The sequence below is a fragment of the Heteronotia binoei genome, chromosome 2, assembly GCF_032191835.1.
Source record: "Heteronotia binoei isolate CCM8104 ecotype False Entrance Well chromosome 2, APGP_CSIRO_Hbin_v1, whole genome shotgun sequence".
In the NCBI taxonomy this organism is placed as follows: Eukaryota; Metazoa; Chordata; class Lepidosauria; order Squamata; family Gekkonidae; genus Heteronotia; species Heteronotia binoei.
In genome coordinates this window covers 95,879,956-95,895,314 of record NC_083224.1, presented here as the reverse complement: position 1 = coordinate 95,895,314, position 15,359 = coordinate 95,879,956, and the positions used below count along the sequence as shown (strand labels likewise).

At 45.7% G+C, this 15,359-nt stretch overlaps 1 protein-coding gene across 2 annotated transcripts in view; it reads left to right on the top strand.

Annotated features, from left to right (window-relative positions):
• SLC6A9 (solute carrier family 6 member 9) overlaps nucleotides 1–15,359 on the top strand; it is a 52,533-nt gene that overhangs the window by 36,263 nt on the left and 911 nt on the right. For both annotated transcript variants that reach the window (XM_060231679.1, XM_060231678.1), the window contains exons 2-12: nucleotides 7,676–7,832; nucleotides 8,244–8,375; nucleotides 9,303–9,558; nucleotides 10,557–10,689; nucleotides 11,209–11,343; nucleotides 11,486–11,589; nucleotides 12,248–12,485; nucleotides 13,146–13,280; nucleotides 13,423–13,522; nucleotides 14,819–14,919; nucleotides 15,170–15,340. In XM_060231679.1, coding sequence (XP_060087662.1) covers nucleotides 7,676–7,832; nucleotides 8,244–8,375; nucleotides 9,303–9,558; nucleotides 10,557–10,689; nucleotides 11,209–11,343; nucleotides 11,486–11,589; nucleotides 12,248–12,485; nucleotides 13,146–13,280; nucleotides 13,423–13,522; nucleotides 14,819–14,919; nucleotides 15,170–15,340 — 1,662 coding nt within the window. The remainder of the gene's footprint in view (nucleotides 1–7,675; nucleotides 7,833–8,243; nucleotides 8,376–9,302; nucleotides 9,559–10,556; nucleotides 10,690–11,208; nucleotides 11,344–11,485; nucleotides 11,590–12,247; nucleotides 12,486–13,145; nucleotides 13,281–13,422; nucleotides 13,523–14,818; nucleotides 14,920–15,169; nucleotides 15,341–15,359) is intronic.

The following is a 15,359-nucleotide window of genomic DNA, read 5'->3' as shown; positions in this document are numbered from 1 at the left end:
TCTGAAACATTGCAGTAACTCTTGAGAAATACCATTGGCAAGTCTCTGATCTGTCATAACTTTAGTCAATCTTTGCATGAACTGATGTCTAGGAATACTTCAGCACTGCTTCCTCCATGTGTGTGTGTGCATAAATATTCTTTTGTCCACAGAAACATTGAGCATCACAACACTAGTCACAGACAGCAGGAAGCAAAGATACAGAAGTAAAAGTCAAGAATGGGTGGGAATGAAATGCAGACTTATATATTTAAATTTTTACTCAAAATTCTTCCAGAAGTGGAATTTCAGACATCTGTGATCCCGCAGCACACCAGAGGCTTATTAGATTTAACAAGATTTTTGTGATGTATTAGGATTCACTATGCATGCAAAGAGGCTCATGAACCATTTGTGGCAAGATGTTATTTTCCACACTGGTGTACATTCATAGTGAGGCCAAGAGCATCATGAATATGTCTTGAGCTGCTGGAATCTCCCCAAACCTGCTACTTCCCTGTAAGAACTGGACCCTTTGGAACTGTAAACTCATTCTAGAAGGAGGTTGGAAAGTTTGGCAGAAATTGAGTGAAAAATCTGGATCCATCGAGTCTTTTCCTGTAGCTAGACAGATTCACCAGTCAATGCTACCATTCTGTGAGCCTAGGAGAGCATAACTATAGCTGCATGCATGATGAGTTTTCTCTCTGCTTCTGTGCTTCTCTTTTCCTCATACTATGAAAGATCCATAAATAAGCAAAATGATTGCTCTTTGTACAGTTAAATTTGGGACAGCTTGCTTTAGGATTCTCATTTATATTCCACATGTTCATCAGCAGATATCCTTATACAGTGTGTCCATATATATGCCACTGTTATGTCATCTAGGTTAAAGATGGGCAAACAACAGGATTTCTCAGTAACCTGGAATTGCCACTTTACCTGAAGATCCCAGTAGGTGTAGTCTGTGTGTGTACATCTTTATTCCTCATCTAGTGAGGACCCAAAGAGGCTTATAACATTCTCCCCTCTTTCATTTTTTCTCACAACAATCCTGTGAAGTAGGTGAGATTGAGAAAGAGAGTGAATGACCCAAAATCACCTTCCAAGCTTCTGTGGGAGAAGGGACATTTTGAATGTGAAACTCCCAGATCCTAGTCTGACTCTTCAACCACTATGCTGTATGTCTTGAAGGGTGGGAATGGGCTGGAGTGAACTTACCTTGGCCCTATAAGGGGCTCAGAGAGTTGGTGTGGTTCTTACCTTTTCTGGTTTCTGCATTAAGGGCAATTTTTTGCATTTTGCACATTTACAAATGCAAGGTTGTTATTAGAATTTTGTGAATTTCTTTCTTTGGATTATTGCCCTGGGTACTTTAAATGCTGAAAGTAAATACATGATTGCAGCTGGTCATTGCTTTTTCATTAAACATGAATTAGAAAGTTAGACACTTGATTTAAATCTATGCTTTATACTAGCTCTTAGTGATTTCACTCTCATTGGTTCAACCCAGCCAGCTTGCTCTGTTCATGGATGTCATTCCAATCCTTCCAGTCTGGTGAGACTTCCTTGGTATCTTGGCACTGCCACAGAACAAGAGGGCTGGACTCTGGAGTCTTGGTGAGATGGCTGACACAACAAATGGCTTGGCTATGCCATCCTGCCCTCTGTTTTCTTGCCAAGAAATTTGTATTTTATAGTACAGTCATGCCAAGCTATTCTGGAGGAATATAGTGGCTAAATATCAAAAGCCACCTGGCTGGTAAAGAAAGTGATCAGTCTGATTCAGGATAGGCCAGATGACAATCCTAGGCCAGCCATGTTTTGCTCCTGTCACTTATGGGGGAGCCATCCATTCAGTTAGGGGAATGCTTAAAGGGCAGAGTCTCTTGAGCTGTGCTCATGATGCAGTTTGTGTTTTAATGTATTGAGGGGTTGGTAGTGGCAACAGTTTTTGTTCCTGACACACTCTGGGAGCCAGTTTACATTCCCCCACCCCTTATGATGGAATGTGTGGAGCCAGTTCCCTACTGCTAAAGCCACCACTTGTCTTGAATGCCAAACAAAGGCAGTGGGGCTGCTTTCTTCCTGCAGATGACAAAAGCAGGGGTGGCTGTGGATTAGTCCCAGTATTCTCCTTCTCTTAACAAGTGGCAGAAACAGCAGAAGGCTCATTCCCAGCATTTCTTCCTTAGGACAATATGGTGAATAGTCCCAGATTTTCCCCAAAACAAGATGACAGCAGCCCATGAGAGAAATAGCCTGGGCTTAATAAGCTAAGAAACAGCAGTGCATGCTGGGAGCTGCCCAACTCAATGGGCACTGTTATTGTCCCTCATTTGATCCCATTGGAACCCTTTGCCCAGCAGACCACCATGTGGCCAGTGTGAGCCAAGCTTCCATTAATTAAGCAAAACAGAAACCTCATTAGTGCTCCTTGTGCAACTCCATCAGATTAGCCTTCTCAGAACAGGCAGTCTGGGTTCCAAAAGCCAGGAATGAAGAGGATGGGGTCAGTGGGTGCTCTCGCTCCTTCCATACATTCTGTGGAGTCCTGGCTTGATGTTTCAGTTTAGGCAGCCAAGTTGACACACACCGTGTGGCAAAAGAAGCAAGATACCTAGTGCAGATGTGGTTCTGCTGTGGACTGCACTAGACTACCTCTGTATTGGAGTACCATCCTATTATCATGACTTTTTTCTGGGCAAGACTACCAAGTGAGTACCTAATTCCCTGAAAAGTGCAACATAGCCAGGCTGGCAACTCCATTAATTGTGCAGGAGAACGTGCCATGCGGTCACATGCGGCTGCTGCCTGAACATCTCGTCCTGAGCCCATGTGTAGGGTACATGAATGGCCGCAAGCACCTGGCAGGAACTCGATCAATGCGGGAGGAATGGGGGACATAGCAGGAGGGGAGCTGGGAATGCACTAGTTGCTTGATTTACAGCATCTGGACTCACTGCTTCCGCGGGTGAGGGGAAGGAGGGGGGAACTAGCGCTTCCTCTCTTTGCCCCAGATTCCCTGCTGTGCCATGGTGAAAGGCCTATTGGTCTAAAGGGAAGGGCACTGAGGAGCCTCTGCTCTCTATTGTTGCTTACTTCCAACAGAGCCAAAGGCAGAGGCTGCCTTCAGGTGGACACAGATCAAGAGACAAGAACGTTAGTAATGAATTGCTCTTGAAAGCCATCAGTGAATATCATGTTCTTCCTGTGCCTTGATCCAAATCACAAGTTCTGCAGCAGTGAAAACAGTGCCCCAGCAGTACATACTGAATTTTTTCCTCTATGCATCCTGGTCCAGCATGAAGTGGTGCTAATGTGGCCAGAATCAAGTGAGCCAGGACTGCTAGCTCATGTCTGATGTGGATGGGTGGTGCTGAGGTATCTTGCCTTATATGTAATAATGGGTTGGTAGTTGCTAAAAGGAAGAGGGTGTTTGGGATTGAAGGCCTCTCATGGGTTGATTTAACTTTACTCATAGAACTGAGGGAGGATTGCTGGCAAAGCCTGGATTGTCAACCTTTCTCCTCTGCAGACAAGCCCCATGGTGTCGTTTGTGTGGATGTGTGCATCCACACACACATGCCTACAGCTGTGCAATTATACAGAGGATCCGTTTACAGGCATGCAAAAATTTTCACATACCTGCACAGCATTCTGTTTAGGGCCCTCTGAGGATCTATTCATACCCCATTTAGCAATTCAAAATTGGTAGAGGAGAGAGAAAATCCCCATAAAGGTCCATTATGCTACAGACTCTTAAATAAGGGGACCACATTTCCTGTCCCTAAAGCACAAAAGTCTCCCATTAGGCAGACACCTCAGCACCTGGAACTGCTAAGACCAATCCAGCCCTGATAGTGCTCTCCCTCTGGATGCCTGCCCAAGAGCCCATAACCCCCAGCCTTCTGTAGCTATGATTGGCTTGGCCAGGATACACAGTAGAGGAATGGACACTCACTTGCTACCCACTCCTTCCTCCAAAACTTCAGCTATGTTGAGAAGAGAGTTTCCAGCCTCCCCCATGTCGGAGCAGATGCAGGTAAGGGCTCAGTTGATGGTGAAAAACTGAGATAAGAGTAACAATATACAATTCTACCTAGCAGTGTTTCCAAGCAATAGTAGCCATCTCTAGTGAAATACTAAGAACAGAAGGCTAGGTACTTGCAGGGACTCCACATATCTTGCAGCTGACAATCCTGAAGGTCTTCCAAAACTAATGTTTCCTTGCTCCCATGAGGCCCCAAGGTTTGGGTCCCCATCAGCTATCTGCCTCAGGCCTCAGTTGGCAGGGATCACATTAGGGATCAGTCCAAGCAGGCGTGGCTCTGTAGCTCTCCTGCCCCCTGCCAGTTAGTGTAGCAGATGGCTTCTTGGCAGCCCTGTGCCAGAGCGGCTGCTGTCTCTAATTGAATGACACGGTTAGGTGCACAACTCATCCGGCTGCCAGCCCCCTCCCATCCCAGCAGCAGGAGACAGAACTGAAATGACGGGCTTCCATTTGCTGAGCGCTTACAGCGATTGCTAGCAATCTGTGGGCAGCCATGTGTGTGTACAAGGAGTGTGCTCTCTTCGCTAGGATGGCAGAGAAAGAGGAACCTTCACTGGGGGTCAGGTGAAGTGGCCCTTTAGGTCTCATGAGCAACGTTTTCAACTCAAAAGTCCTGAGACCCAGTAGGGCCATGAAGGAGGTCATCTATTCAGCCTATTGAAGCCTGGGATAGCATTTGCCCGCTGGATTCTCAGCTGGCCAGTGGAAAACCCATACATGGGGCTAAGTGCATGTTTCTGAGCCACTCCATTTTCTCCTTTCCAGTAATGAAGTCCCAGATTACCCCACACTTAGAAAGTGGATGTGTACCTAGATGTCTGATGGAGCAACACCTGCTGATACTGTTAACAGGCTGTGAGATGAATCTTAAAGGCAATTCTATTTCTTATCAATATTTGTTGCTCAGAAGATGCAAGCTTTGTATGATTTGATGGGTTATGATCAGAATTTTTAAAGTTAGCATGAGGTTGTTATCTCAGGTGTCAACCCACATATACTACCAGGGACATCCAGGGTGCTTCAGCCACATCTCCCTGTTCACTGTCTTGAGTTAATGACAAGTCACTCTCCCCACCCTTTATTCCATTCGCTGCAATAATTCTGCTAATAATTCTGATCAGTTATAAGAGAGGGACAGAAGAGAGGACATTCAGGAGCCCTTAGATTCTCTCTAACATTGGGATAAAGACATCTGTTTAGCCTCAACCAGGGCCACGACCTTTTTCGGCCCTGGCCCCAACCTAGCGGAATGAGATCAGGGCCCTGCGAGACCTGTTACAGTTCTGCAGGGCCTGTAGGACTGGACACCAGGCTTTTAGTTGAGGCAGCAGGTGTCCAATAAGATTGGCCCCTCCTGCTCAGACCTGCTCAAACTGCCTTAAACTGTGTATCTAAACTGTTGGCTTAAACCACTACTGACATATTTATTAAACATCTGACCAGACTCAAGGAATTAATGTTTGCCATCTTAATACAACTTAACCAGTTTTATAAAATTGATATAATTTTAGATTTTTAGAGATAATTTATTATGTATTCCTATTTTTATGCTGTAACCCACCCTAAGCCCGCCTTGGCAGAAAGGGCAGGATAGAAATCACACAAATAAATTAAATATAGCATCTTATTTATCTCTTCGATATATATAAACAAGATGTGGAAGTGAATTTCGGGACTGATATCTCAGGATCATGAAAACTGATCCTTAAGTCTCCTGCAAAACAAAAACGAATGGTAAAGGGCAGGGTAGGAACAACAACCACCAGGGCATTACTGCTTCAGTGCAGAGGCAGATGTTCAGCATGAGCAAGCCAGGCAGTGCTGCTGAGAAGCATCCCTTTTCCTTTTGATCAGAACACTGCTATTGTTGTTATTGGGTAGCACATGGAACTAGCTGTGCCAGGATAACGCTAGAAGGACAAAGGCATCATTTTCCCCCTCTAAAGAGAGTGATTATGCTTGATGTTGGCATACTATCGTATTTGGTGCTTGGGTTCCGTGTAGGGCTGGGTGCCTTAAATCAGTTTGGGAAGCAGTGCACTCCTCCAAAGGCAATTTGGATCAACATGGCCCTTGTTTGGCTCTCTCAGACTGTGAATAGGTAGCAAACAAGCTGTCATTCAGAGCTGTTGGTCTGGGTTACTTAATATAATTTTTCCAAACTGAACTCTTCCCATGTGGCCCAGCATTAGACTGCACCTTTAGAATTGGTGTGATTAATGAGGAGTCAGGCTTCCTCTTCTGGCTGCATTCTATTACTACAGATTCACTTGCTCCTCTCGTCTCATGGGTGAGGAAATAGAAGGGAACCTCCGGAATCTATTCTATGTCCCTTCACTGGTGTGGTAAAGAAAACTTAACATTGACCTTCTACTGTTTCTCCCACTGTTCTGTGAAACACTTTCAGCTCTGTTCATTTTCTGTCTTCATTGATAATGTGAGATGAAGCAAAAGAGCATGTCCTTTAAGTTCAAATTAATTGATAGCAATCTCTGACTCCACATAGCAGCAACTATTATAATTTATTAGAATAGATTTTAATAAAATAGATAAGAATCTCCACCACATAAATGATTTGTTGAAAGGACCAAAAAAATCAATTCCATTACCTTGACTGAGTACAAAAGGTGCTTAAAATAAATACCAAGAAGGTAAGTATGCATTCTTAGCCTATACATGCACAGTTTTAAGCCCCTTAACTTCAAATGGATATTGAACAATGTAAAATAGAAACCATCTTTTGTATTCCTTTCCAAGAGCTGAAGGAAGATCCCAAAAGTTTCTGTTTGCCCAGGTATACATCTATTCTTTCTTCAGATAATGAATCCTTAGCTTTGGCAGAATACATGGTAATCATTAGTGGCTGTGAGCATTTCAAAATGGCAAGCAAACTGCCACTATAGAGGAATGATGGACCTTATAATTGGTTCTTAATCAAGTGAAACTTCTTTGTGGAGGGAAAATGCATAAATCTAACAAGTCCAGGGTCAGGGTGCCCCCGAATGCCAGGTGCTTGGGAGGGTTATGGCCTTCATGCCTTACTTCTGGGCTTCCCAGAAGTACAGTGTTCATCACTGCTGGAAACAGGATACTAGATTGGGTGGCCGTTGATCTGACCAGCCAGAGTCTTCTGATATTCTGTGCTGTGGCAGTGGTTGGGGGTGGGGGCGGGAGGGAATCTGCTCATCATGCCTGGATGTTCTTATGCCAGATCGATGAACAGGCAGAGAAAGGAGAACAGAAGCGCCTTTGTGTTGACTCTTCTCATCCCTGCTTTGTATGTGTTGCAGTCGCCAGCTTCTTACAGCCTGACCCAGGACCATTCATCCTGGCGGGCAGGGGGTAGCGGCTCCATCAGCACAATCAAAAGCCCCGCCCTTGCTTGCTTTTTCTCCCACTGGGGAAGGAATATGACATTGGGCAGCAGAAGGGGAAATGTCCTGGGCTCTGGATGTGAGCATGATAAGTATTGGGGCATCTGGCTCCTGCCTTTTTTTAGCACTCCCCCTCGCCTCCATGGTATGAATTCAGCGGGGGAAGCTCGCCTAGAAACGCAGTAAGGGAGAACCAGAAGCCCGGAGTGCCAGTGTTGAGGTTCCATCTCCCTCCTCACAGTCATTGACTGTCCTCCTCTTTTGGCAGAATGGTGCTGTGCCTGGCGAGACGCGGAAGCGAGACGAGAACATCAAACGCGGCAACTGGGGCAACCAGATCGAGTTTGTCCTCACAAGTGTTGGTTACGCCGTGGGACTTGGCAATGTGTGGCGCTTCCCCTACCTCTGCTACCGCAATGGAGGTGGTATGTATGAGCCGGCTTTGGGTAGTGGATTGTGTGAACAATGGGCTAGAAGAACCCAGGCGCTTTGTGCTTGGCGTTCATATTGCCCTTGCCGGAGTCTGGTGCAGTGACTTTCTGGAAATGGGGTAGGAATTCAATAACCTCCCACAGCCATCAGTGAACGCAGAGCTCCCTGCACCCAGATTGTTGTGAGAATGGGCTTTCTCTCCTGAATACCAGCTTCACTGTGAGGATGTGTTCACTCTTAAAAGAGGAGTGGTGGGTATCCAATGGACATGGAGCTCCCCCTGCAGGGAACGACTGGGATTCCAAGGCACAAACCAGGGAATTTATTCCCCACACAGAGTATGAAGCTCAGAGCACATGTGCTTTGTGTTCTTGATTCCACTTCTGCTCTCTTCCTCTCTCTAGGCGCTTTCATGTTCCCCTACTTCATCATGCTGGTGTTCTGTGGGATCCCTCTATTCTTCATGGAACTCTCCTTTGGACAGTTTGCTAGCCAGGGCTGCCTTGGTGTATGGAAGATTAGCCCAATGTTTAAAGGTAAGAGGCAGTGGTTGCTTCATGTTGTCTTTGGTGACTGCCACAAAGCCATTCCTTATGGGATCTGCAGACAGGGCCCTTGTACACTCATTTGTCTTCACATGCAGGCTTCTGCAGGTACACCAAGGCATTAACTGAAAAGCCTGACTAGTGACTCAATCTGGATTTGCATTTTAGATGGCCAGAGTTAGCCTCTTAGGACAAAATCCTTTAAAATCACAATAAATGTGTTTTGTTTATTGAAACAGTTAATGTGATGGCCCTCCATGCAAGAAGAACTGAAAAATAAAATGCATAATATCTAATGCAGCTTGTTTTTTTCATTTTGCTTACACTCGCAGTTGTAAACATGACACAGTAGCCCTTTAGTGTAGATTAGTCCTCCTCTCCAAGTGTGCCTTGGCGTGCTATTACCTCTGGTTTATTGAGGCAGGGAATAAGTATCGGTGCGGTGTGTGAGAGAGGAGTGAGGTCTGATTCTTTGACATAACAAAAATCATGTGTATCCTGCTCCTGTCCGGGCACACTACAAGCCACAGGTTTCTATACCACTTGTGGCATACAAGCTACAAGTTGATCAACCACAACTTGGACTCTGTGTTTGCCCAACTCCATGTCTGAATACTCAGTGTATTATATTTTGACTGCATACTGCCTGTTCTCAGATTGTAGCTGCGTTGGTCTGCAGTAGAGCTAGATCTGAATTTGGTAGCATCTCAAAGATCAACAAGATTTTGGGGGTATAAACTTTTGGGAGTCAGAACTCCCTTCATCAGACACCAGTTCTGATGAAGGGAGCTTTGATTTTTGAAAGTGTATATCCCCAAAAGTCCAAGTGCTACTGGACTTGAATCTAGCTCCCCATTCTCAAGGTCCTTAGACACTTTATTACTTCTCACATGCCCCCATACTTTGCTTTTCCCCCAGGTGTTGGGTATGGTATGATGGTTGTTTCCACCTACATTGGAATCTACTACAATGTTGTGATCTGTATCGCCTTCTATTATTTCTTCTCATCGATGACACGGGTACTACCCTGGACATACTGCAACAATCCTTGGAATACACCTGATTGCACTGGTGTGTTGGACGTTACCAACAGCTCAGCTGGGTCATCGCTCAACTTCACACAGATGCTTAACCAGACGCTCAAGCGCACTAGTCCCAGTGAGGAATACTGGAGGTGATGATGGAGGGGGGGGGGGAATCAACCAGTAAGGGAGTGAAGAGGGAGTTATCTCTTGAGGGGGAATTAAGGGCCTGCTTCACACAGGAGAGCCCACTGCCTTGAAGAATCCCCAACCTTAAATGTGGCAGAAGAAAAAACATGACCCTAGCACAGCCCCCTCCCTGTAGTGTCAAGGATACCATACCATACTTCAGTTCCTGGATCACCAGTTCCTGGATCACCAGGTTCTGATGTGGATGTGATTTTAAGGCAGGTTTTCACTATTGGAAAGATGGTGCCCCAAATGGGGACAAGCAGCAGCTATGGATGTAGCTGGCCCAAAACAGAAAGTTTCATGAACATCAGCGTGAAGACAGGGAAATCCCTGACAGAGCATATGAAGTAAGAGCATCTAGGAAGTTGCTACCAGAGGCAGGAGAGATCGGAATCTTTAGAAGGCTCTTTATTGCTTTAATAAGGGAAGGCGCTAATGAGAGAGAAAATGAATTTGCACCATTGCTATCTCAGAAGTTTAAAAAGCAATGCATTTTGCTTCTTGATTCAAGAAATCAGAAAATTAGATAAATGCTGGGGATTTTCCTTTCAGTCATCTTCTGATTGACCCCAAAGTAGGTGTGTTCTGACTTCTCTTCAAAGTTAGAAGGTCTATAGACAGTGTTTGCAGTCAGAATCTGTTTTTTTCCCCTTACAGTTCATGGGTTTAGTAATATCCAGAACCCTGATGCCTGTGTGAAATTGTATACATTTACTGATTTATATTATTTCATTCTCCCAACAGTTTGTTCATAGCAGCCAGCTAATCATCTAATAAAATCATTGCTCAATCATTTCTGATGATAGATTTGCAGTGTCTAAGATTGTTCAAGGCTAGGCTTTCTGAGGTAGGCTGCAGGAAGAAAGTGCAAAGCGTTGTGGTATATTTGCTAGAGACAGCTGTAAGGCCCTCATGAATAATGACTCCACCTTATGTCTCTCTCTGACTTCTGTCCCAGGCGGTATGTGTTGAAGTTGTCTGATGACATTGGGAACTTGGGTGAGGTGCGGCTTCCTCTGCTGGGTTGCCTGGGTGTCTCTTGGGTTGTCGTCTTCCTCTGCCTCATCAAGGGTGTCAAGTCCTCAGGAAAAGTAAGTCAGAGTTCTCTTTTCTGCAGTAAGTCCTCCATGTCTATCCAAAGCACATGGACCTCTCCTTGCCTCTGACATGGCCCACCCAACTACCTGTAGGCTTCCTCTATCTCCACTGTCAGCTATCCCCAGTGACTCTGTTATATTATCAAAGGCCTCCAATAATATTCCCTTCAGTCCTGAATGGTGGGCTTACAACCCCCCACTCCACTGCTAAGAGGAAAGCTGGACTGCAGGTATGATTCTTCAGCATTCATCATTATTGTTAGATTATTGGGTGAGTGGGTTGTGATACAACCAGAGAACTGTAGTGCATAACAAACTGTTGGTACTAAATACACATTTAAAATAGTGATAGTGACACTGAAGAATTCTCCTTACAGTGTGATGAGAAGTATGAGTGGAGTTGCTAGCCTGTTGTAGTGATTGCACCATGCCCTCTGGAGAAGGGAATCTCTGAACCTCGCTTGCCAGTTTCTGTGCATCTGAGTTCTAACCACCTTTCCCTTTAACCCTCAGGTTGTGTATTTCACAGCAACCTTCCCGTACGTGGTGCTGACAATTTTATTTGTGCGGGGAATAACCCTTGAAGGAGCTGTTACTGGAATCATGTACTATCTAACACCTCAGTGGGACAAAATCCTTGATGCAAAGGTATTTGTGCAAAGTGCCTCAGCAGATTGGGCTGGGTGCCCCATCATGCTCCCAACTATCTTTGCTTTGGGAGTTGGTCTAAGCTGGGCCAACAATGTGGGTGGTAACCTCTTTCCCTTCATAATGTCTTTGTCTTTGACAGGTATGGGGAGATGCAGCCTCCCAGATCTTCTATTCATTGGGCTGTGCCTGGGGTGGGTTGATCACGATGGCATCATATAATAAATTCCACAACAACTGCTACAGGTAAGACATTATATAAGCAGCTGGGCAGGGAGGATGTAGAGAGAATGTGTTGGGGGGCATAGGTCTCATCAAGGTGAGTACGGAGATGACAGAATACAGAAGTCTTGATCTATGGCTACTAAAGTGCAATCTCTCTGAGTAGGTGGGCTTTTCTGCTTATATTTACATGGCTCTCTAAAACCATGAGTGCTGCAGACTTTTTTTTAGAGCAAAGCTAAGGGCATGCAACCAGGATTTTAACTAGACTGATCAGGTATATGCTCAGAGTTCAGTAAGGTGGATTGATTATGCTTTAAATGTACTTCAAACTTAATTTTGCACTTACTGTCTGTTGAAGAGAAAAAACTTTCATCCTGATCTTTTAAAATTAAAAATAAATTTTATACATTTTGTTTCCTTTTCTCCAAAGAATTGAGAGCTGTATAGCTAGGGTTCCTAGTTGTTACCCATAGCTTTAGAATGCTACATGAGACTATTCTCCAGGGTTGCCCTTGTTCATTCAGTGATTATTTATAGCAGAAACAGTACAGATCTGTTTACTTCTCACCACTTCCAAGCTCCATCATTTGACACCTTCTTTTTCTCTTTCCTCCCTCTCTCTCTCTCTTCCCCGTTCCCTGACTTCTCATGACATTGTATACCCTCCCACTTCCTACAGGGATAGCATCATCATCAGCATCACAAACTGTGCCACGAGTGTCTACGCAGGCTTTGTCATCTTCTCCATCCTGGGCTTCATGGCCAGTCACCTGGGTGTGGATGTCTCCAAGGTGGCCGACCACGGTCCTGGCCTGGCTTTTGTGGCCTATCCTGAGGCACTGACACTACTTCCTATTTCCCCTCTCTGGTCTATACTCTTCTTTTTCATGCTCATCCTATTGGGGTTGGGCACGCAGGTAACTATGGAAATGTGTGCTTAGGAGATGTGGGGTGGGCAACAAAAAGAACAAACATGAGAGCTAAATACTTTTGCAGTATAGATGGGCACACAAATAAGCATTTTGGCAGAGACACAGAAAGCTAAAGGCTATGCCATGAGTATTGCCCTCAGTTGGTTGCAGAATCTCAGTGTGAAGATAGATGTACTGATAGTGTGTGTGAGTGTGCTAATGGAAGACTAGCATGCATTTAGAGCTCAGGGAGTTTGGCAAGCAGGGACTTTCCATACTCAGGTCATGGAGCCCCTTGGGAAGGATGAGTGAATGGCAGCAGAGAAGAGGGAACACTGGGTGATGGACGCTTCAAGGGCCTCTGGAAATCTCAGGGGCCACCCCATGTTGAATGGTTACTCCCCTTCCAAACTGGGGGAAACAAGGGCAGTAAGTCAATACAAAGTGAATGAACATGGCACTTTGAAACCAAGGACTTAATACCCAGTTTCTTCCAAGGAGTAAAAGAGCCAGCCTTTCCCACTAGCTAGGCCACTGTTTAAGCAATGCACCTGGAGGAGACATGGAGATGATGTTGATCCTAATTCTGAAGGAGGAGGGATGGCAAGATTACAGCCAACTCTGCAGTCTCATGTCCTGTTTCCCTTTGATGTGCTCTCTCCTCAGTTTTGCCTCCTAGAGACTCTAGTTACAGCTGTTGTGGATGAAGTGGGAAATGACTGGATCATCCGTCGGAAAACCTTTGTGACTCTGGGTGTGGCTGTGGTGGGCTTCTTGCTGGGTGTTCCACTCACCACACAGGTACAGAGCATGGCTGTGTGACTCTTCTGAGGGCAAGGGAGTGAGGGTGGACACAAAAAGGGGTTTATTAAGAGTTAAAATTGCTTCTGCCAGCTGAAGGGACTTGGGCTAACCACTATTGACTACTTCCCTCCCCTCCCAGGCTGGCATCTATTGGCTGTTACTGATGGACAACTATGCAGCAAGCTTCTCTCTAGTTGTCATTTCATGCATCATGTGTGTCTCTATCATGTACGTCTATGGTAAGTACCCTGCCTGTTGCATTAGAACATCTAATGGGCAGCCAATCATTTGCTGCCTCATTCTGGGGCTGAGCAACATTCAGGGACTAAGCAAGGTGGGGTCCTTTCTTCCTTTCAGAAATGAAGTCAGAATAGGGCTGGACTGATTGCCTGGAGAGGCTGAAATCAGGTTACAATCCAAAAGGAAAGTATCTATACAATACAGGGCCAACATCAGCATCCCCTGAAGTGGGGCAATTGTCAGGGCCCAGGGCTTCTGGTCGGGCCCACTTCTGCTGACTCCCCACTCACACTCTGGTGCCTACATCACCTGTGCTCCCAGCCACATATGCTGCTTGAGAAAGGCATGTGGGAGGTGCACAAAACATCAGCATTCCTGGTAGCACTCCTAGCTGCACCCAGCACCATCAGGGAAAGGGCATGCAGGCAGTTTAGGCAGCTATTATGGCAGGTAATGAGAGAGCTTGCAAGCCAGCAAGTGGGGGCATGTGGGTGGGGGGGGCAAGAAAAGAGACCTGGTAGTGGACATAAGGGGCCTTCTGGGCATGCTCTGCCCAGAGCCCTCCCAAAACCTGGAACTCGCCCTGATCTAATCATTACAATTCAAGACTTTCAGGTTTCTGCCTCCAATAGGACTGAGGGCCATACTAGACAGGAGGACAGCATTCTGTGATTGGAGCACCTGTCTCTTTAATTTTTGCTAAACAGCAAAAGGAAAGCCAACCATTTCCATCCTGTGTCCTTTTCCCAATGAAAATTGTTCCTCAGAAGCTCCTCTGTGGGGACAATATATGGGGAAATGTACTTTTCCTCTAGCTAGACAGATGAAGTCTCCATAATCAGAGAAAGCATGTTAGAAAGAAATAGATTTTTAAAAGTCCTCACCGAGCACCCTGGTCCTCTCTCCCCTCTGGCTGAAATGTAGCAATGTTTAAAGAGATGTGAAAATCATTGCTGTCTTGCCTAGTTTGGTCCTAAGAACCAAACCCCCTGTATCCGTTGAAAAAGGGAGTCAGCTGCATTGGAGTGGTGGACCTGCATATTTCTGAGTTGCACCTCAAAATTCAGGAAGGAGAGACGGTTGTGGGGGGTGGGCGGTGCGGGCCTGGGAATCAGCAAGTTGTGCTCATTCTTTATTTGCAAAGACTTTCCCACAATTCAGTTTTTCCAGTGCTGATGTCAGCCATGTTTCCTATTGACTCCCAAAGCCATGTAGGATTAATAGTATTCAGGCAGAGTGTTCAGTTGCTATGTCCACACTACTGATCAGTTGTTCTTTGCCTCTGCTCCATCCAGGGCACCGAAACTACTTCAAGGACATTGAGATGATGCTGGGTTTCCCGCCCCCCATCTTTTTTCAGATCTGCTGGAGGTTCATCTCTCCTGTTATCATCTTTGTGAGTGTGGGGAGGGAACAGCTTTATGGGGCAGGTGAATGGCAGTAGGGAAGAAAAGCAAATGAAAGCACAGTGGAAATGGGCGGGGAAGTTACAAGGAAATGTCAAGCTGCTTGCTGGCAACAGAGCACAAGAGTGAGAGTCTCAAATAGCAGGGGAGTAGATGGGCATGAGGATGTGGAGCTAAAGCAGGAGGCTGGATTCCTGCAGGCTTTGTCTCTATTAGTCTTCTTTCTCCCTTCTCTCCCAGTTTATCCTCGTGTTCACAGTGATCCAGTATCGACCCATCACCTATAATACATACATCTACCCCAGCTGGGCTATCACCATTGGCTTCCTCATGGCACTGTCTTCAGTAATCTGCATTCCAATCTATGCTGTGTTCTGTATCTTGCGCTCTGAAGGGGACTCGCTGCTGCAGGTGAGGCTGGGGAAAAGAT